Source organism: Periplaneta americana, chromosome 6, assembly GCF_040183065.1.
Source record: "Periplaneta americana isolate PAMFEO1 chromosome 6, P.americana_PAMFEO1_priV1, whole genome shotgun sequence".
In the NCBI taxonomy this organism is placed as follows: Eukaryota; Metazoa; Arthropoda; class Insecta; order Blattodea; family Blattidae; genus Periplaneta; species Periplaneta americana.
In genome coordinates this window covers 21,239,642-21,261,428 of record NC_091122.1, presented here as the reverse complement: position 1 = coordinate 21,261,428, position 21,787 = coordinate 21,239,642, and the positions used below count along the sequence as shown (strand labels likewise).

At 35.4% G+C, this 21,787-nt stretch overlaps 1 protein-coding gene across 2 annotated transcripts in view; it reads left to right on the top strand.

The window, feature by feature from the left end:
• mbo (Nuclear pore complex protein Nup88) overlaps positions 1-11,613 on the top strand; it is a 504,598-nt gene extending 492,985 nt beyond the window's left edge. For both annotated transcript variants that reach the window (XM_069827764.1, XM_069827763.1), the window contains exons 10-15: positions 2,619-2,732; positions 4,453-4,532; positions 5,493-5,639; positions 6,918-7,077; positions 9,584-9,672; positions 11,303-11,613. In XM_069827764.1, coding sequence (XP_069683865.1) covers positions 2,619-2,732; positions 4,453-4,532; positions 5,493-5,639; positions 6,918-7,077; positions 9,584-9,672; positions 11,303-11,366 — 654 coding nt within the window. In that variant the 3' untranslated portion in view covers positions 11,367-11,613. The remainder of the gene's footprint in view (positions 1-2,618; positions 2,733-4,452; positions 4,533-5,492; positions 5,640-6,917; positions 7,078-9,583; positions 9,673-11,302) is intronic.
• The last annotated feature ends 10,174 nt before the right edge of the window (positions 11,614-21,787 follow it).

The following is a 21,787-nucleotide window of genomic DNA, read 5'->3' as shown; positions in this document are numbered from 1 at the left end:
ACGGGCAGGTCTTTCACTGCAAACCCAGCTTTCTCCAATCTTTCCTATTTTCTGCCTTCCTCTTTGTCTCCTCATATGACCCATATATCTCAATGTGTCTATCATCTGATATCTTGTTCTACTCTCCTCCCGTTCACCATTCCTTCCAGTGCATCCTTCAGTAGGCAGTTTCTTCTCAGCCAGTGACTCAACCAATTCCTTTTCCTCTTCCTGATCAGTTTCAGCATCATTCTTTCTTCACCCACTCTTTCCAACACAGCTTCATTTGTTATTCTCTCTGTCCACTTCACACTTTCCATTCTTCTCCATATCCACATTTCAAATGCTTCTATTCGCTTCTCTTCACTTTGACCGTGACACACTCCACACAAAGCACTTCACTAGTTTCTTCCTTAGTTCTTTCTCCAGAGTTCCGCAGAATATGCTCCTTTTTCTATTAAAAGCTTCCTTGGTCATTGCTATCCTCCTTTTGACTTCCTGGCAGCAGCTCGTGTTGCTGCTTATAGTACACCCCAAGTATTTGCTCTACTGTCTCATTTAGAATTCGCAAGTTTACCTTCTTTATTTTTCTTCCTATGACCATGGTCTTCGTCTTATTTTCATTTATCTTCATCCCATACTGCTCACAGCTGGCATTTAGCTCCAGTAGCATATCCTTTAGTTTGATTTCCTCTTCTGCTAACAACGCCATATCATCAGCAAATCTTATGCAATTTATTCTTCTTCCTCATACTATCACTCCTCCCATATTCTGAAAACAGTTCTTTACTAAACCCTCCAAGATGATGTTGAACAAGGTAGGTGATAAAGGACATCCTTGACATACTCCTCTCCCAATTTCACTTCCTTCTGACATTTCTTCTCCTATCCTGACTTTCACTCATTGTTTCATATAAAGATTACTGAATAGTCTTCTCTCTTTCCAATCCACGTCAATTTTCTTTAGGATCCCTATCAATTTATTCCAATCCACTCTGTCAAAGCCTTTTCTAGGTCCACAAATATTATATATATTTCTTTATTCTTCTCTAGGTAACTATCTTTCGCCGATTATTCATAGCAGTCCAATTGCATGTTTCGTACCTTTTCCCTTTCTGAAACCAAACTGCTCTTCTTTCAATTGTTCTTCCATCTTAGAATATAAACGTCAATTCAGTATTCGCAAGAGAATCTTCGCCGAATGCGATATCAGACTGGTAGTCCTTAACTCGTTACATTTCTTGGCATTATTATTTATCTTCGGTATTGGAATCAACACTGTCTCTGTAAAATCTTCAGGCCATTCGCCTTTCTCATATATTTCGTTGCATAATGATAGAATTTGCTTCTTGTCTTCACTCAAGAATTTCACTAATTCAGTGGGGATTCCATCAACTCCTGTTGCTTTCCCATTCTTCATTTTCTTAAGGAGTTAGGTACAGCTTACAGCAGTAAAAGTTTTGGAAATATTCAACATTTTTTTTCCTCCATTACTGTATCTTGTACAATAATGAAAATTAGTATGTGTAAAACACTGTCCTGCTATATGAGAAAATATAATATATTTTTACGATTTAAAAAAAAAACTTATTTATATTTTTCTTTTCAAAATTCAAAGTAGTGACAGTTTACTATGCAATGATGAAGCGTTTCCCTCATAACTCATAAACTTGTCAACTTTTTCATGTTCTCTCTCTTTTATTTTATTGCTGAAAGTCATGTTTACAATAGCATGCTCTTTCAACTACATTCCTTAATAAATAATATATTTTTTAGTTTGTGTTAGAAGAAAACACTGATATTTGACCATTTTGTAAATGAATTTATTTTTTATCAGACAATTTATCAAAGGTAGAGAAGTGATCTTGCATCATATTGTAGATATGACATGCATAAATACACACAAAAAATTTCATCACAGAATGTTGGATAGTTTTTAGTTATGTAGGAAACGCTTCATCACTGTACAGTGAACTGAATTTTGAAAAAATAAAAGTGTAAATAATTTTTTTTAATAGTAAAAATATTTTTTCCATATAGCAGAAGGACAATGTTTTATACATATTAATTTTGATTATTGTACAAGATACAGTAATGGAGGAAAGAAATGTTGAATATTTCCAAAATTTTACTGCTGTAAGCTGTACCTAACCCCTTAAGCGCTAGTTCAACTTCTACTGTGACACTACAATTCTTGCAGAACCCTGTCCACCTTACATACAGTATATCACTCCACACTTTCTATTCCTCATGCTTTATTCTTATGCATAAGTATGAATATAGTCTATTCTTTAACTTCTTCCACAGTTGGAGGTTATTAACAAACTTCATCTTCTGTTATAGTTAGATTTCTAGCAGCATTCTCCCCTTCCTCTTCAGGAACCCCCTGCTTATATATTTTTGTTGTCCTTGGTCTTAGATCATAAGTTCGCTAGTTTTAAACCCTACGAATTCTTCCTTAATCCATTCTCGACCTCAGGAATAGAATTCTCCACATTATCAGACCTGTAAAGCTTAGTAAGGTCTTCATCAACTTATTTGGAGTTGTTAAACAACCACCATCCAACCATAAACCTTTTACTTTGCTCCTTTCTACTTACGTTCACAAATGTGTGATGTTTATTTATTTTTTCTTCCAGTTATTGAAGGAGCCTTTTGATGTCCATATTAAGAAGTTTTTGAAGCATAACATATCGCAACCTATTCTCAAGTTGGGTCCGAATGCGGATCCCTCTCCTCAAGAATGTTTGGAGGTAAGTGACAATATTAGTAGTAATACGAGTATATTTATCTGCATGTTATTATTATATTTTACTTTCTCGTTGGATGATGAACTGTGTTGCTCCAAAATGTCCATCTCTACAATTTCTCCTCAATACACATTTTCAATATCCTGACATCGAAAAAGTGATTTTGGTTATACTAATTTTATTATGTCTGTCTTTGTAGACCTACATCAATTTCTCCTAAACAATTGGATGGATTTTGCTCATATTCGGTATCCACGACTCAGTTTATAATATAACTAAAATATAATTATTTTTAATAAAAATAATTAAAATATTTAAAATCAAAATGGCGATGAACTCGAAATCAGCAGAAACTATTTTATAATTAATTATTCAATCAAATGTTAAAACATTGTATTTTCTCCATTTGTTTTTCAATATACTAGTAAAGATATAGGTTACTGTATTCGATTAATTAATGTCTATAATATAATTACTTACCGGTATATTTTTAAAAATTCCGAATTACCAAAAAAATAATAAAAATTTGTCAAACTGATATATTAAATCGATACAGATAAAAATTTCTTAATATAACAATGAAATAACATATATAATTATTTCGAGTATTAATAATTCTTGGTTATATTGATGAAATCATTTCATTATACATGTTATTGTTAATTGTTACTATGACTACTTAAACATAAATACAAGACACGCAGTAAAAATAATAATACCTGAACCATTCATCAAGAACTGCTTAATAAACATGAAGGTATTAAAAAATGTAACTATATTAAATTTTTTTTATTTTATTCTATTAATAACTGTATGTTGAATAATAATTCATTTTCGTAGAAAACCTACAAATGGTGATAACTCATCTAATGATAATATAGTAAATATTAATAATTTCAAATTATTAAACCTTAATTATTTATCTTTAATAAATTTTATTTGGAAATTGGATTATTTCTTCCATAATCGTAAACATTTATAAAAATGATGTACTGTTACGGCTTCTGCAACAATAAATGGTAGTAAGAAATGGATGTTATTAACATTTTTATCTGGAGTGTTGGTAGTGTTGCAGATTAGTGTGTGCTACAAGTTCATAGTTGAATCTTCTTCGCAAAGAACACTTTTTGGTGTGTATAAATTCCAATTCTGAACAGATGCACTGCCAAACAGTTATATCAAGTTACTAGTCTGTTCTTCTTGGGGAATTAGGAATAAAATTGTTATTATTTAAAATTTCGCATCAATATTTATTTTATATCGGAGAAATTAATTATTAAAAGCTTAGGTTCGATCCTCGGCCACTTCATGGTGGAATTTGTTGTGGACAAAATTTCGTCTTGAAAACTAGGGTGCATATTACATTCACAAATTTGCAAGAACACCATCTATTTTATTGAAAAACTGCAAGGGGATAAATCATTTCTTATCAGTTTCTAATGATAAGAGTAAAAATTAGGATGATACGGATAGTACTTATCGAGTAAAACAGTGTTAGCAATTAGGGAAAAAAATTTTTTTCTCAGAAAAGCATTCGTTTGGGACTAATATGGTATTTTTTTTTTCTAGCCAAGGAATAAGCTGTCAAAATCTGCACATTTATATTACTTCCACTCTATAAAAGTAACATCATATGCCAAGTATGGTAATTAATTAATTATTTGCTATATGTAGGCCTATTTTTGTAGAATATTAAAATATATTCGAATGTCGTTCATTACAGTTGGTAAGCAGAACTACACAGCTCTTCCGAGAAGAATACTTCCAGAGACATGACCGAGTCCGAGAAGAAATTGAGAGAAGGTAGGTCTACAGAATGTATGATATTAACCTATATTTTCTAATGAAATAACAATAATTATATATGATACCTTAGTACACTGGTTATCATTAACAGAGAAGCAATTCAGCATATTCGATGACTTCCCAGCTGTGTTATTTTACTATAAAAATATGCATGTCTATCGAATATTAATTCATGACAGTTAAGATATCTCAGATACTATAGAAACTATCTGACAAACAAAAATCAAACTAATTTCAATGGCTTCCTAGTAATATCAACATTAAAAACAATGGAATAGTGGAGAATGTAGTCAAACTAACATCTACACAATAGGCAACATCTTTAATAGGATGTACATTGGATCTTGAGAAAACATAAAGCAAAACACATAGGCAACTCATACGAAATTAATACCCATAATGTACTAGGGCATTCGAAAAGTAATGGCAACATAGTTACTGAATAATTTCGAGGGAAAAATTGTTCCGGGGCCGGGTATCGAACCCGGGACCTTTGGTTAAACGTACCAACGCTCTTCCAACTGAGCTGGCCCCGGAACAATTTTTCCCTCGAAATTATTCAAATCAACTTTACAGGGAGTTATATCTGAAAGCTTGATTTGCATAATACATGTCACTGTTCGTTAACAGAAAACCACAATTTAAATCACACAGAGTTAGTGTGCACTCAATGTTGGTTGCTTGACGGTTGTCAGCCCACTTTGAGGTCTGTGGATATAGAGGGAAAAATTGGGTCGGTGTCTGGTATAGTTCCCGGGTAGCTCAGTTGGAAGAGCGTTGGTACGTTTAACCAAAGGTCCCGGGTTCGATACCCGGCCCTGGAACAATTTTTCCCTCGAAATTATTCAAATCAACTTTACAGGAAGTTATACCTGAAAGCTCGATTTGCAACATAGTTACTCTTACACACTAAATTTATGAGAAAATTAATTTACATGTATTGTTGTGTTTTGTCAGAGTGCGGACATTGCAAACTTTGAAGCAGCATCAACTACAGGAATTGGAGCACATGGAACAGGAGAAAGCGAAACTTAAACAAACAGCAGAACGACTAGCTGAGAAATATGAAGACACCAAAGACAAGCAAGAAGAACTGACTAAAAGGCAAGAGCAATTTACAATCAATTTTATTAGGGATACATTGTTTTTAAGAGTTTGCGGTTGTATCATCCACACTCAACTCTCAATATGAATGGAGGGCCTCATCGTCTTTGCTCACCAAATCCTTAGGATCTAACCACTCACCATTCCTCACATCCAGAACCTATGAGATGTTCCTGTATGCCATGCCAGGAAAATTAATTTTAACTATCACAATTTGACAACTGAAAATCATATTTCAAGATAGAACTATTTCTCGAAAGATTTAAAATTAATTCCTGACCCACCCAGAAAATCTATTGTTTTCTTCAAATTGGTGGTAGTGGTCATGATTGCCGAGTAAACATCTTCATGGAATGGTTTGTTAATTTCTCATAATTGCTTGTTATGCACAAAAGAAAAAGATACGAATATAGAACACTTGGTAAGCTGTGAATCTCTCAAGACTTTTGTAGATCTACCTCCTAATATTGCGAAGCACGAACGAAGGTATTTATAGTTGTGGCTTTTAAGGAACCCGAAGGTTCATTGCCGCCCTCACATAAGCCCGCCATTGGTCCCTATCCTGTGCAAGATTAATTCAGTCTCTATCATCATATCCCATCTCCCTCAAAACCATTTTAATATTGGCCTCCCCAAAGGTCTTTTTCTCTCCAGCCTCCCAACTAGCACTCTATATGTATTTCTAGATTCGCCCATATGTCAACGAAGATATTCTTATTATTAAATTCTTAGTATTAGATATATAGGGTTATTTAGAAGTCACATTCGAAAGTCCACTGACTTCGGTAAAAAGTAAGTTTGTAGAAAAATAATATAATATAAAAGAGTGGGATTTATTCATATGTAAACCAATTTTTGAAAATGCGCTACACTGTTGAGCAACTCATCTGTTGTCACCTAGCAACTTGATTCACATTGCATGTTCAGTATTCTTAAAATTGTCTAATTTCCTGGACTTGTAAAACAATCGTAGCATTCACAATGTTTTCTACGAACTTTGGTCTGTCACAACTCGACCACCAGAACATTCAGAAACAATTTCGTTACCAGTATCATGGTGATACAAAAAGTCCCATTTATTGTTAATAAACCAGTGCCAGAATTTTTAAGATTGTGTAGAAAATATGAGTAGTTCAAGTTACCTCTTACTTTTGAAAAACCCTGTATTTTGAAATGTGCCATTCTGTAGTTTTATTTTATTTTTGTGCAAATATACCAACGTTATAACTTATAAGATATCTTTTAATGGATATAATTTATTTTGTTGTTTCTTGACAGGGCTGAAAATATTCTACGTCTGGTGAGTCAACGTCAGCCAGTTTTATCATCAGCTGAGAAGAAGCTTATGCGAGATATGAAGGACTTCAAAGAAAAATTCAAGGACTTCCAGAAGGCTTTGGAACAAGTGAAGGCAAAACAAAACTACCATAAAGTACAGGTACAGAATTATTTTATTGTTCAAAGAAAGAATTATGCATCTTGATTACACACTTTATATCACTTAGGAATATGGATATGATAACCACTTTTATGTTAAAATAAAAACTAAGTTGTTAATTACCTAGTTGACTAGTCTCAGCTTTATGTCAACCATCATCAAAACTAGTGAGGTCCTTGCTTCTGAGTGGAGAAGTGAGGACCTCACCAGTTTTGATGTTGGCTGAGTTGATACTAGTCAATTAGGTAATGTACAACTTAGTTTTTATTTAACACATAAAAGTGGTTATCATAACTATATACCTGAAGAATTAGGCTATAATTCTTTGCACATGTCGCACATATAAACACACACACACACAAAACAACAGCAATATAGCAAAGGAAAATGTTTTAAAATCACAGTAGTTCGCAATTGAAAATGCAAAAAAATTTATACTAGATATGGATTAATTACCAGTAATAATGTAAGTAGGTTGTTTCTTGTTGTTTTTCTTTATTTCTGTAATGACTAGTTTTATGTTAGTTTTATAAATGAACTAGTGGCTTGTGCAGAAAATGCTGCAAACTAAGTTCATTAGAAGTTCAAATTAAAATTTTTCAAATTTATTTCCAATGAAGAATACCAAACTTTGGAAGTTATTTGCTTCCATAATAATGAAACATACCCCTCTGAATGGTTTTCTTTTTGCTAAATACTTTTTATTGAACCTATACATCTTCAGTTCTAGAGTTTCAATGCGAAAACGCAAGTAACAATGTCAGGATGATCAGTCGGTTTTTCATGTGGGACTTAAGCAGTAGCTATTTCAGGTCATTGTGGATTGTAGGTGAGAGTTAAGAAAATATGAGGTTTACCATGCTTTCCAACAATAGATATAGCTTCTTGGTATAGCTGCTGCATGTTTCGTGAACTACCTTCAAATGTAGAGTAGAATCATTTTATCCTGCTATGAGATCTTGCTAAAGTGATCGAAACACTACAACATTTTGTAGGCCTCTTATTTTATCAGTAAGTAATACCTTTTGGTCTTCCCTTAAGTATTATAATTTTTGCGCTTCCTCCAGACAATAGAAGAGAATCACACATATAAAAATCTATATCACTTAGTTACAAATGGCTTTTAAGGAACCCGGAGGTTCATTGCCGCCCTCACATAAGCTTACTATCGGTCCCTATCCTGAGCAAGATTAATTCAGTCTCTACCATCATATCCATTTTAATATTATCCTCCCATCTACGTCTGCCTCCCTCAAGATCTTTTCCCTTCAGATCTTCCAACTAACACTCTATATGCATTTCTAGATTAACCCATACGTGCTACATGCGCTGCCACCTCAGAGTTCTGGATTTAATGTTCCTAATTATGTTATGTGAAAAATACAATGCGTGTAGTTCTGCATTGTGTAACTTTCTCCATTCTCCTTTAACTTCATCCTTCTTAGCCCCAAATATTTTCCTAAGCATTTTATTTTCGAACACCCTTAATCTCTCTTCCTTTCTCAAAGTGAGAGTACAAGTTTCACAACCATAAAGAACAACAGGTAGCATAACTGTTTTATAAATTATAACTTTCAGCTTTAAATATCTACACCACACCACTATTGAATATATGGAAAAGACCCATTTCACTTCATTAATAACTATAAAAATATTTCATTTTTAATAACAATATTGTTATCTTATGTAAGTTTTGTATAGACTACTATATAGCCATCACTCAATAAATGTTATAAAAATGAAGATCTTCAGATATTCTCTATGCCTACTTATATAACCCCAAAAGCTTTCATTTTCATATCATCATTAAAGCATTAATCTGTATAATTAGTGACAAATACATCATGGCATTCACTTTAATAATATTTCATTTTTAATGGTAATAATGTCATCAAACATTCTTAAGTTTTGTAGTTTTTAATATTCAATGTACAGACAGCTGTACTCAGAAAATTACACACCAGAGAATCTGACATGTAAATTCTTTTTAGTAAGTCTTGAAATTTTCAATAACCAATATTACAGAAACATTCCGAAAAAGTTACACAAATGAAGATCGACATATTGGCATTATAATGTCAGAGAATCTGAGCCATCTGAACTCTAAATATGTCAGTAATCCTGCAGGTCGTAGCCTAAGTGTGATATTGTTTATTGTAGACCCTCCCCCTGAAATATACAATGTAATCTTATATGGTTACTACTTAGAAAACTGAAGTTACGGTCTCACTCAATCGTTTCCCTCAAAAGTTACTCTTGTCACATTATTATTTTATTTTTCTTCTTCTGAAAGAAGAAGTTGCATGAAGGCAAAGGAATGAACAAAAAGTGTAAAAAATATGTATATTAATAAAATGAATACTTTAACCAGGCTTAAACGCTGAACAAGAATAAATTAACAATTACAAAATAATAAAGCATCATGCAGAAATCTGTAACAAACATTTTAAAACCAATGAAATAATACATTATATCTGACTGTACAAATGATGTATTTTATATGCAGATGGAGCAGTGGGTATCAAATCAAAAGAAGAGAGAGCTGTATTTGGGACAAACGCACATGAAGACCATCAAAGTCAATATGGCTCAAATGTAAGTAGTACCTGCGTTATTCGGGTCTGTTGTGAGAAGAAAATTGTCTAGTTTACTCCATTGACAGATCTCGTATCTTAGTAATGAATATAATGAATATAGTTTATAAAAATAATTTCGGAATTATAGCTTCTGAGTTACTTTGCTTTTACATGAAAACATAAACCACAGATCTGGGATTTTTCAGTCAGTTATTATTAGTAGTGAACCTCAACGTAATCAGAAACGAACGAATTACTGAGCTACTGAAGGAAATAACTATTCAGGAATGGCCCTGATATCACGAGATATACATGAAACAGGATTGCCTACATTTGTAGAGCTCTCCCCCCACACCAATGTTTTAATGAACATTCAAATTGTTTAATTTAAATACAGTACTAAGACAACAAGCTAAAATATTTTTATTAACATGTTTAATGATCAGTCTTACAATCAGTTTAAATAAAACATAAGATGTAATTTTAGAAACAAATGCAAACATACCTTAGTGGAAATATTAAAAACAGATTTAAGAAAAATTAATATGCAGATATAAGTAAATCAGTGTAGTGTAGTCTGTTTGATTGTTGTACAGTAGCAACGTAAGTGAAACATCACATTTGTAAAGCTCTTGAGAAGTAGGATACTGTATTCATAATATAACTCTAATGTTCATAGATTTCGAAGCAGACGACATCTTGAATCACTGCACTTTAGCTTCACTAATGTTGACCTTTAAAGCCAGTTCACAATCATTCTTTTTTTTTTATTACATCCAAGTGGCATCTATAATGAACACCGATCAAAATACCCCTCATTTCTCGTGAAAAACAAAAACTGAATAGACTACAGTGGACTTTATGTTGTCAGCAAACAGCTGGATACGTTAAGAAGATTGATTGATTACATCCAAGTGATCGATCACATACACAATATGGGACATGCCAAATGTACCACATAATTACTAAAATAAAAAATATAAAAACTAAAATACAACATATCGCATGTTACTGTTGTTGAGTTCTGTTTCTATTGTGTATTGTAGATGACTTGTGTTCATGTAACTGATTATAGATTTTGATAAATGGTTATGATATTAGTGATTGAGGCAGTGATGATCATGCCATGTAAATTTCCAATCCAGAATTTTCCTTTGTGACTGAGGGAAACCATGAAAAACCCCAGTCAGATTGGTAGGGCACGGGGTTTGAACCCAGACCTCCAAAATGCAAATCTCGAAAGCTACCGTCTGACCGAACTCTCTTAGTCAGTTGTTAATTAAAAAGATCAGCATGAATGAAACTGTTTTTATATAGATAAAGATAAATAAAGATAAAGATAGCCTATTGTGTCCCATGAAGGGCAAAGGCCTTGTTCAATAAGGGAAAAGTTGTGTTAAAACTTTCAATTGGATTAGCATTGTCAGATTGTTGAGTTTTTCTCGACCTAAAAGTGTTCTTCACTTTACTGAACCCACGTTCACCATATGCTACACTAACAGAGAGAGTAATGAAAAGTCTTGAGTTTGTTGAAAACATAATAACTATTTCAATAATATGTGATTTGACGGAATTCTTTTTTCATGTAAAAAAATGTTTAGTGAATATTTTGTTGAAGAGACACTTACTTGAATCTTTTTTTGTTCCAGGACCAACGAGATAGCAGAGCTGGTGAAAATGGTTGAAATTTCGAAACAGGAACTGGGTCTGTAATTTCTCTAGACATAATTAAATGAGATCTGCCATGTAATAATTACTTATGATGCATTTCATTACAAGGCCCTCGTAGCTTCCTAGTTTTGCCAACAGACTGCCAAGTAATAAGCTTGTCTTTATAATGCTCTTATTGGGATATGTACATCTTTACAATTTGTTAAGCTGTAGACAAAGTTGACACCTGGATTGGTTTTTGATATGAAGTTTCTGTATAGAAGAAAGTAATAAATTTGTTTTATAGGCATTTTTTTCTTTCATGTAAATCACAATCCTTGCTGCTCAAATTATATCCTTAAATACTTCCTCTTACATTTTGTTTTGATCTCAAAAGAGCAGTTTTTTTGCTGAGATATTTTTGCCTTGAGTTGTAGATCATTTTACATTACACAGAATGCACGAGGAAGCAACCAACCATATCAGTAATTAAACTATAGGAACAGTCGAATAGCATCTGGAACAAATACCCACAAGCAGCAAGAAACTATGCAGAGCAATGTTTATATTCAATACACATTGTTTGCTGCACAAAATTATAGTCAAGTCACTGTTATTTCCAACAGCCAATCACGTTGCAGCTTCTTTACATTTAAACAACAACATATTTATTAAATCTACATACTTAGACTTCAACAAACAAAATTTGATAACACAATCGCAAGGGAAAAAATGGAACTCTCTGCATCACAATCCACAGTTGATTCCCGATTTACCACGAAAATCGTCTGTAGCTGCAGTTAGATTGGCAACAGGCCATGATTGTTTGGCCAAACACCTGCATAGAATTGGAATATGTTGTTGTTGTTTTCTAATGCCAGGCATTTGACAATGAAGTCATTTGACCTCTTGCACTCCAATATTTTTCAAAGATATTATCATGACCAGCCACTGAAGCACAGATTTTGAGATGTTCCGAATCCATTTCTTGGTTTGAGTTGCACAATGGACAGTTAGGGGACTGATATATTCCAATTCTATGCAGGTGTTTGGCCAAACAATCATGGCCTGTTGCCAATCTAAATGCAGCTACAGACGATTTGGAATATATCAGTCCCCTAACTGCCCATTATGCAACTCAAACCAAGAAATGGATTCGGAACACCTCAAAATCTGTGCTTCAGTGGCTGACCATGACAATATCTTTGAAAAATATTGGAGTGCAAGAGGTCAAATGACTTTATTGTCAAACGCCTGGCATTAGAAAACAACAACAACATTTAAACGTGCACGTCTTGTGATTGGCCGCTGATGACATCATACATTTCCTCTCTTGCCACATTTAGTAAACAGCTGTAAATAGAAGAGCGGGCAGGGAAAAGAGTGTAAGTTCCAAAAAATTAAATTTTCACTTTTTCCTTGGAAAGTGATATTAGGCCTCATGCCTATACAGTGTCATCAGTAGAAGTGCAAGAATTCGACTACACAATTGGTACAAAGCTCAGTAAATGGTACAACTGAGTCCGTGGAAAACGATACAAGTACCAGTTGTTAATGTTAGTTTTTTGGCACTTACACCCTTTTCTCCGTCTGCTCTTCAATTAACATACTGTCCTGCTCAGCAGCAGCATAACAGTAGGTGCCAAATCTAGGGAGTCGTGTAGGGCTATTTTAAAAAAACTACAAATAATGCCCATGGCTTCTCAGTATATCTTTTCATTAATAATCTTCCTCGTATGTAATCGTGAAAACTTCGTAACTACTCGTAATTCAACAGTTCATAGCATAAATACACGATCTTCGCACAAAATAATGTACGATACACGAGCGGTATGTTTGTTTTCATGTTCTTGGAAATTAAAAAAGCTCAACTACGTTTCGCTTTTTCAATCTTTTCCTCGACCATGAAAACGTCAACATACCGCTCTTGTAACGTATATTACTATTAACAGCCTCCCTATCGATATAAAAAATGAAACTCAAAACATAAAATTATTTAGGGCCAAATTAAAGAAGTACCTAATTTCTCACGCCTTCTATTCTGTAGGTGAATTCATGACATTCAATAACACTTCATGAAATTGATACTAAAACTTTGTGTTGTACTAGTAGACTATATTGTAAATCTCTTCTGTATATATTCCAACTAGACTGTGACTATAAATTAAGATTTTATAATAGTATTAAGTTTTTTGACTTGTTCCATATTCTAGCTGTAAGCACTGTATGAATACCATGGAATGTTAATAAATACAATACAATACAACAGTTATACAATGTGCAACAATGCTGTCAGCTTATGATGTAAACAAAGAGAAGGAGCCACGCTTGAAATAACAGTGACGTAGCTATAACATCAAGGACTCACCAGCACGCACCATCTGCAAAGACCAGCCTCCACCATGAATATAGACCATCTACTGGGATGCAAGAAAGAATCACATCTAATGAACACCATTGAAATTAAAAAAAACTTCCTCTTACATATTTCTAATTTATTTATTTCCTTGAACCCAATCCTTTCTTTCACCATACATAAGTAGATTAAAGTTGTATTATTTATTTATTGGTACATCTAGAAATTTATATTTATGGAATTATAACTCCCCTGAAATCTCATTTTGAAGGTTAATACTATAGTCGCAACGCTGTTATTCCTGGGGTGACTCCTCCTCTTTGCTTACGTCTTAGGAAGTCTAGGTAGGTAGTATCATTCGCCATTTTTGTTCTTTCGTTGCTGAGCTACCAGACGAGGAATCTATTTGCCACACCATTAAACATTATCATGTCGTAGCTCCTATGATAATAAATCAAATGCACTGTAATTCAGCAAATAATTGAGCGGCAAATAACGTCTTCGTGTGCTTTCTGCAAACGCCAACGAAAGAGCCAAAATGACGGGCGATTATATTAAGTATTTATCGAGCCTTAAGAAATGAATAACTTCTTCCTCAGCGAATCACAAGACGCACACATCTAAATGTAGCCGACCTGCAACGCGATTGGCTGCCGGAAATTAGAGCAACGGGATTATAGTACCACTACACTAATACTACTACTACTACTACTACTACTACTATTAATACTACTACAAAGTGAGTCAAATCTAAGAGACACTGCCATAGAAACTATGGCCTTCTTGCTCTCCAGATTTGTCTGTAGGGCCTATGTGACTTGAAGCCATGGAATAGCCTCAAACAAATTGTGTACAAAAACAACCCTCCTATTACGTATACTCTCAATGAAGAAATACCCCAGCTATTATGCAATCAGTGAGAATGAGGTCCAGCAAATGTACCAGAAATTCATACATGGTTGTAACATAATATGTGTTCATCGTAATGGAGGACATTTCGTGCAATTGCTCTGAAATTGAGGTAAGATTCTCTTTATTTTCTTAAATAAATAATTCACTAGTTATGCAAAAGATCACTTGTCAGATTATTGTGCGAAAAAATGACAGGAGTGCGTCTTCAACAGTGTCATAGTTTTATGCTGGACGAAGATGGTGTTCCAAAATGGCTGTAATATAAGTTACAGCATTGCCATGAATTTATCTTGGCACTAGACTTAATGCAGACTTGCATAAGGTTTTCTCGGGATACTCCCGGCCCTCTCTTTCATTCCACTAACACTCTCCACTTCTTCCTCATCTCATTTATTATTTGCAATAATTAAAAATACACTAAGGTGACGCCTTGGGATTAGTTATATGGCCAACAAGTGCTTGGAACTGTCACAGAGATATCGTCGATTTAATGGGGTCAGATGGCCCAGTTTTTAATTTTCTGGTGTTCAGGTCCCAACCATACTGTAGGCTATATTACAACAGAGGGGTACAGGAAATATGCTGGATTTGTCGAACATGCCGCTGTTTCTTCATTTACTGAGTAAAACTCACTCTGGAGGGTCGATTAAACTCTTGCCTTCTTTTGGACGTAAAAAAACTTTTGTCGGGAATCGGATTTTTGTGAATGACTATACCCTTAGTACGTCGAGAGGAATTCAATGTTGCCACTAACGCCTCTCTACGACTCCCGGTTGCCGAGATATCGTCGTCGGTTTAAAGGGAGAATCTTGGGGTCAGATTGCCCATTTTTCAGATTTCTGGGGTTGAGACCCCAACCATACTGGAGGCTCCAGTACGACATAGGGATTCACAAAACATCCCGGACCCAATGCATATGTCGCTATTTCTTCATTTAATGGTTAAAATTCTCCCTGGAGGGTTGATTTTCATGGATTTCCAGGGTCTTCCAGCCCAAATCATTGCGACCTAAGAAAAACCCTTGGTGTCATGGAAGGAGGTCGAGGTCTCATACATTATGTTGCCCTCACTCATGCTGCTTCTCTTCAGTGGGAGGTATTGCCCTACTTATGTTGGCAGAGGGAAAGACATAATTATATGATCGGGGCTGTTATGCAACTCGAAATATCTAATCAAGATAAACAGATCTGCTGTAAAAATATTTTATTAAATAGGTACCAAAAGCTTTCATAATTCATTTATTATTTTATTATTAGTATTTCATATTTTCCAACTGGTAAAATAGTGTTGGAACTAGTTTACGAAAGTAATGTGATTTTCGACTGGGGGTGCGATGTGCTTTCAGAAGGTTGATTATAATTAAACGGCTCCATTTGTCTAATTTCTTCCCATTCGTACTCCCATTCCTGTAGATTTCTTTTAATTTGGCCTATTACAAATTCAGCTATTTATTAATAATTCCCAAGTTTGCTATGAGATCTATTTTTTGTGAATAGATATTCCGAGTTGCACAATAATAATCTACATGCGCTCCATTTTGTTCGAAGAAATATACGTACAACGATCTCTATTTCGGAAAACATTATTGAAGGGCTCAGAGCCAAAGGCGACTAACCCACAATTACAAGATGAGTAAATAAGAGTTGAAGAATCCTGACAAAAATGATAGGTTTCACAATTTATTTTAATTGGTCTACATTGAATAAATACAAAAAAATATCATGAATCTGTAACAACAATGTATAGTTTTGAAAAAAAAAAAAAAAGCTTAATAATGAACAATACAAAATTGTGGGTTGGTCACCTTTGGCTCTGAGCCCTTTATTAGTCTCTCTATTTGTCTATGACAACGACGATTCTCATTAGTACAAAGTGCATCCGCTTGGTAGCGCTAGATGGAGCGATACAAGGAGCAACGGACTGACAATTATAAATTGGAGGAGGTATTCAGACTAGCTTTAGTGATTGTACGTAAATTATTCTCATAATAAACAAATGATGATCACCTTACGCATTCTTTTCGTAAACAAAATACGGTCGCTATTCACTTGCAAGTAGATTAGAGAATACATGACAGATGGCAGCATGTGCACGCTCTAGCATGTGCTGCACCCGTCGCAGACTTTCTGAACTTTGTGTTAAGCTAAAATCTAACATTATTCCAATACATCCTCCAACTTATAATTGTCAGTCCGTTGCTCCTTGTATCGATACATCTAGCGCTACCAAGCGGATGCATTTTGTATTAATGAGCATCTTCGAAAACATTTCTTCGAACAGAATGGTGCTCATCGTAAATGGAGCGTATATAGATTAACTATTATCCCTGATCACATTAAATAGGTACCAAAACCTCTGATAATTTATTTATTATTTAGTTATCAGAATTTCATACAACCAACTAGTAACATAGTGTCGAAACTAATTTACAAAAGTAATATGTGGTTTTTGACATACCACAGTATTTTTAATGGGGGTGCGATGTGCTTTCAGAAGGTCGATTATAATGCATAAAATTGTCTAATTTCTTCCCATTCGTACTTCCCGTTCCTGTGATTTCTCTTAATTTGGCCTATTACAAATTCAGCTATTTATTAATAATTCCAAAAGTTGCTATGAGATATATTTATTGTAATTAGATATATTTCGAGTTGCACAATAATTGAATCGGTCCATACAGAAAGGGCTTCAGTCACAAATTTAAAAAAACGAGATATAGATGGAAATCATATCTTTATGGGTGGCTCCATCGGCCTGTGCAGAGAGGTATTCAGTCCAATGTTTGGAAAGATAGAAACTGAAGCGTCAGGCTCAGAGTTCTATGCAGAAAGGAATAGAGTAGGCATTTACAGAATGTTTTCTTTAGTTTTCTCAAAACAAACTCTAATGGACTAAAGCCCTTTCTGTATGGAGCGATTCAATTAATGTACATGCACTCCATTTACGATGAGCACCATTTTATTCGAAGAAATATACGTACAATCGTTTTGGAAGCGATGATTCTCATTAGTACAAAGTGCATCCGCTCGGTAGCGCTAGATGTATAGATACAAGGAGCAGCGGACTGATAATTATAAGTTGGAGGAGGTATTCAGACTAGCTTTAGTGATTGTACGTAAATAATTCTCATAAGAAGCAAATGATGATCACCATACGCATCCTTGTCGTAAACAAAATACGATCCCCCCTAGTTAGGTAATTTCTGAGTTCCTCCGACGTGGTGGCACTGTGAAGCTTGCCTACATAGAGCCACCCGATACGTTCTGCTGCTCTCAGAGAATTATCTGGTTTGTTTCCTGTTATTCGTGTCCGCTTTCGCGCTTGTCTCTGTACTACATTCGACCACGCGATTTCTCCATGGTCTCCGTCTGGTTCTATCGCCGTACCTGGTTCTCTGCTTGCCTCCTGAACATTCTGCTCACTATCTCCTCGGATTATTGGTTCGCCATGCTGATTTCCTTCTTGGACATCTGTCTTTGTTACTTCTGTGCTTGTTTCCTTCTCCTTGACAATATCGACATGCTTTGGTTCCTCCTCTTGCGCTTCGGTGCTCCCTCGTTGGGTGTCGTTCTTTGCTGTGATAGCGGGGTGGATGTTCTGGGACATCCTAGACAGCACTTTCTCCTCGATATTGGTTTCAAAGGCGCGCAGTTCCGCTGATATTACATTTCTGATCCTTTCCTCGATACTGAGGTCCTCTTGGATTGATAATAAGTTAACAATCATGTCCACTTTGTTTGTTAGCTTGGAGAGTTCGTCCTCTATTGTCTCCAATCTTTTCAGGGACCTGTTTTACTATGCATGTAAAGGAGAGGTCAGTGGCCGCGATCAGGGCAATAAGCGACATAAAACACCTACAATCACTGTCGTTGGAAACAGCAATGAAGCTATTCAGGGCGAAGATAATGCCAGTACTGACGTACGGGGTTCAAATAATCTGGCAGTACTTAAAGAAGAAGGATCTAGAGATGCTAGAAAGTGTTAAAGCCACCTTCCTGAAAAGAGCCCTGGGAACATCAAAATATGCACCGTCGAGGCTGATATATATACTTTCAAGGGAAACCTTCCTGATAGAAGACCTCAGAACGAACTACTTACTGCCATCTACCAGCGGCTACGAGCAGCTTCTATCGGAAAGAGAAGAGAAAAGACGCCAGATTCCGGACGGGTTCTACAGCACCGGAGCCATGATAGACAGGAACTGGATGGGACCAAACCAACCGTTGCGACATGTGGTGACGAGATTATCAATCCATGGCTACCACCACAGACTGTGCATCAGATCAGGCTTCCATACTGCTGACGGAGATTGCGTGTGCAAATTATGTGGTGAACTATGTCGGCAATATCACATACTGACGTGTCAGAGGGCAGACAAATCAATAACCGAGATAGGAAAAAGTGACATTTACTAGTATCTCTAACAATGCACACTCGTGCGCATTTCTCTCTTATTATTAAAATACGATCGCTATTCATTTGCAAGTAGATTACAGAATACAGGACAGATGGCAGCATATGCACGCTCTATCATGTGCTGCACCCATCGCAGACTTTCTGAACTTCGTGTTATGTTAAAATCATAAGTTGGAGGAGGTATTCAGACTAGCTATAGTGATTGTACCTCTCAGGATTGTACGTAAATAATTCTCATAGGAAACAAATGATGTTCACCATACGCATCCTTTTCGTAAACAAAATACGGTCGCTATTCACTTGCAAGTAGATTACAGAATACAGGACAGATGGCAGCATATGCACGCTCTATCATGTGCTGCACCCTGCCCACACTTTCTAAACTTCGTGTAAAGCTGAAAAACTTTTATTTTCATGCCGTTGTACGTAGCATGATTGAGTGTCCATATGTTACCATCAGTATTATGTTGTATAATCTACTTGCAAGTGAAGAAGCGACCAGGAAAATGTTATTCCTAGGGTGAAATAAATAATAAAATCGACGAAATTATAATCATTTATTGCATCCACTGACATATATATGGGGCATGTCGTATTTACAAAACTACTTTGCCTCTAGTAGGTAGGGGAGTTCAGTGGTGCCAAGAATGCCTTCCAGCGACACCTAGTTGCCGAGATATTGACGGTATAAGGGGTGAAGTTTGGGGTTAGATTGCCCTTTTTGCGGGGGGGGGGGATTGAGGCGCCAACTGTACTGGAGGTTCTATTGCGACACAGAGGTACAGGAAATATGCCTGATTCGTTGTGTGGGTCGATATTTCCCCATTAATTGGGAAAATTCTTTCCAGAGACCCAATTTTGACTGATTTTCAGAAATGTCCTGGCCAAACTATTTTGAGTACATGGAAATCCTTGGTGTCATGGTTGATGGTCCATACCCTATAATATTGTCTCTATGAGTGAAGCTCTGTTCTACGGGGAGTTATTGCCCTCCAAATGTTGGGGAATGGGAAGACTAAATTCTTGCCTTTTTTGGGCGAAAATCAACTCTTGATGGGGATCGGATTTTTGTGAATAACTATACGCCTTGTATGTCGAGAGGAATTCTCTATTTTGCCCGGTTCTCGAGCTATCGTCTGTTTAAGGGGAGAATTTTAGAGTCAGATTGACCATTTTCTCGTATTGGGGGCTTGACCATATATGAGCTACTTAAGGTGTACAATTTTGTTATATTCTATTGAAATGATGCTTAGTGAAAAATAGAGTAGTCGTGGAATGATGAAGTGGAAGAACCCTAAAGAAAACCTTGATGAACATTGATTAGTCCACCACAATTGCCATCGCAGAGACTTGAACCCTAGTCCACGGTCATCATAAGCCAATACCCTTTCATTTGAGTACCAAGGCGACGAAGTAGTAGTATTTGTTACTGTTATTGCTATTCTTTTGACTCGTCATTTCCTTTCGTTCTTCTACTACATTTGTCATCTTTTGCTTTATGCCCTTTGTCTTCTCTTTCTGTTTCATCCACTATTACTGATCTTTCCTTTATTCACCCTACCTTTCTCTTCTCCTGTTGCTATTACTAATTTTTTTGCTATTGTTATCTTTCTGCTCTCATTTTACTTCACTTCTTTTTTTCATCCATCTCTATCTACTCCTGCTATCCTTGTTTTACTTGATTTCTTCTCTTTCGTTACTCCTTTTTCTTGTTGTTCTACTTCATATCTTCTCTCACTTTTCTTCTGGTTCCATTTCCGTTACTACCCTGCTCTTCTCCTTTTGCTTCTTTTTCTCGACTATTTCCATCCTTTTTCCCTTTAGACTAGTGGTTGAACCTTCTGAATTGAAATGCCTATTTTCGACTTACAAGAAGAGCAAAATTGTAACATTCAGAAGTGAAAGGTTTGGTCCGATGTCAATTGGGCTTACATAGAAACACAAGTGTAAGATGAACTTAGTGCCTCGTGATTTTCTATACAGTCCACCTTGCTCCATTCAATCCGTCTCAAGGTTTGCCACATAGGCTAGTCTTCTCCTCCCCCTCAAATTTTTTCCATAAAATTTACTTATTACCTTCAAGAGAACAGTGAAAACACAGTGAGACAAGTAGCAAACAGGCTTGGAGATCACATGAATTCTTCCTCACAGCCCCTAATAGATAATGGAGCATGACGGACTATGTGCAATGATGCAACGAAAATGGGAGGAGAAATAATTCAATGATACATGATCGTTCTTCACATTTGTCTTCTTAGCTGCTTCGGTTAGCTCGAGATTCTTCATCACTAATTGGTCCAGTGTGTGTAGTACAGAAGTTCTGAAAAGTAGTTTTTAGAGTTCGGATATAACATTTTGTGTTTCTTCATATTTCTCTATTGATATGGTCCATATTTTAATAGAAACACATGTAGCAAGTCTTCATAAAAGGAGGTGAACAGGATATGACATCATCAGGGAGTTTTTAATAAAACTGAAAACAATACAGCTTAAGATAAAATATATGAAAAATTAAAATTTATTTTGAGCTGTATTACAAGCCCATATGTTCGTATACTATTAGCGTTTTAAAATGTGTATGTAATACAATGTCTCAGAAAAGGATATATTTCCTGTTATTCCAAAATAATGACTATATTCTTTTGTTTAGAGTAAAACTTGAAATTGTACTATAACCTAAAGCTGTAACAAACAGACAATATTGTTCTGCATCTCACAATGAATGTTACTGTTCTGATAACAAACACACTGCAGTTTTACAGAGGTTATCTTATGTAACTAGGTGTTCAGTGTGTAATAA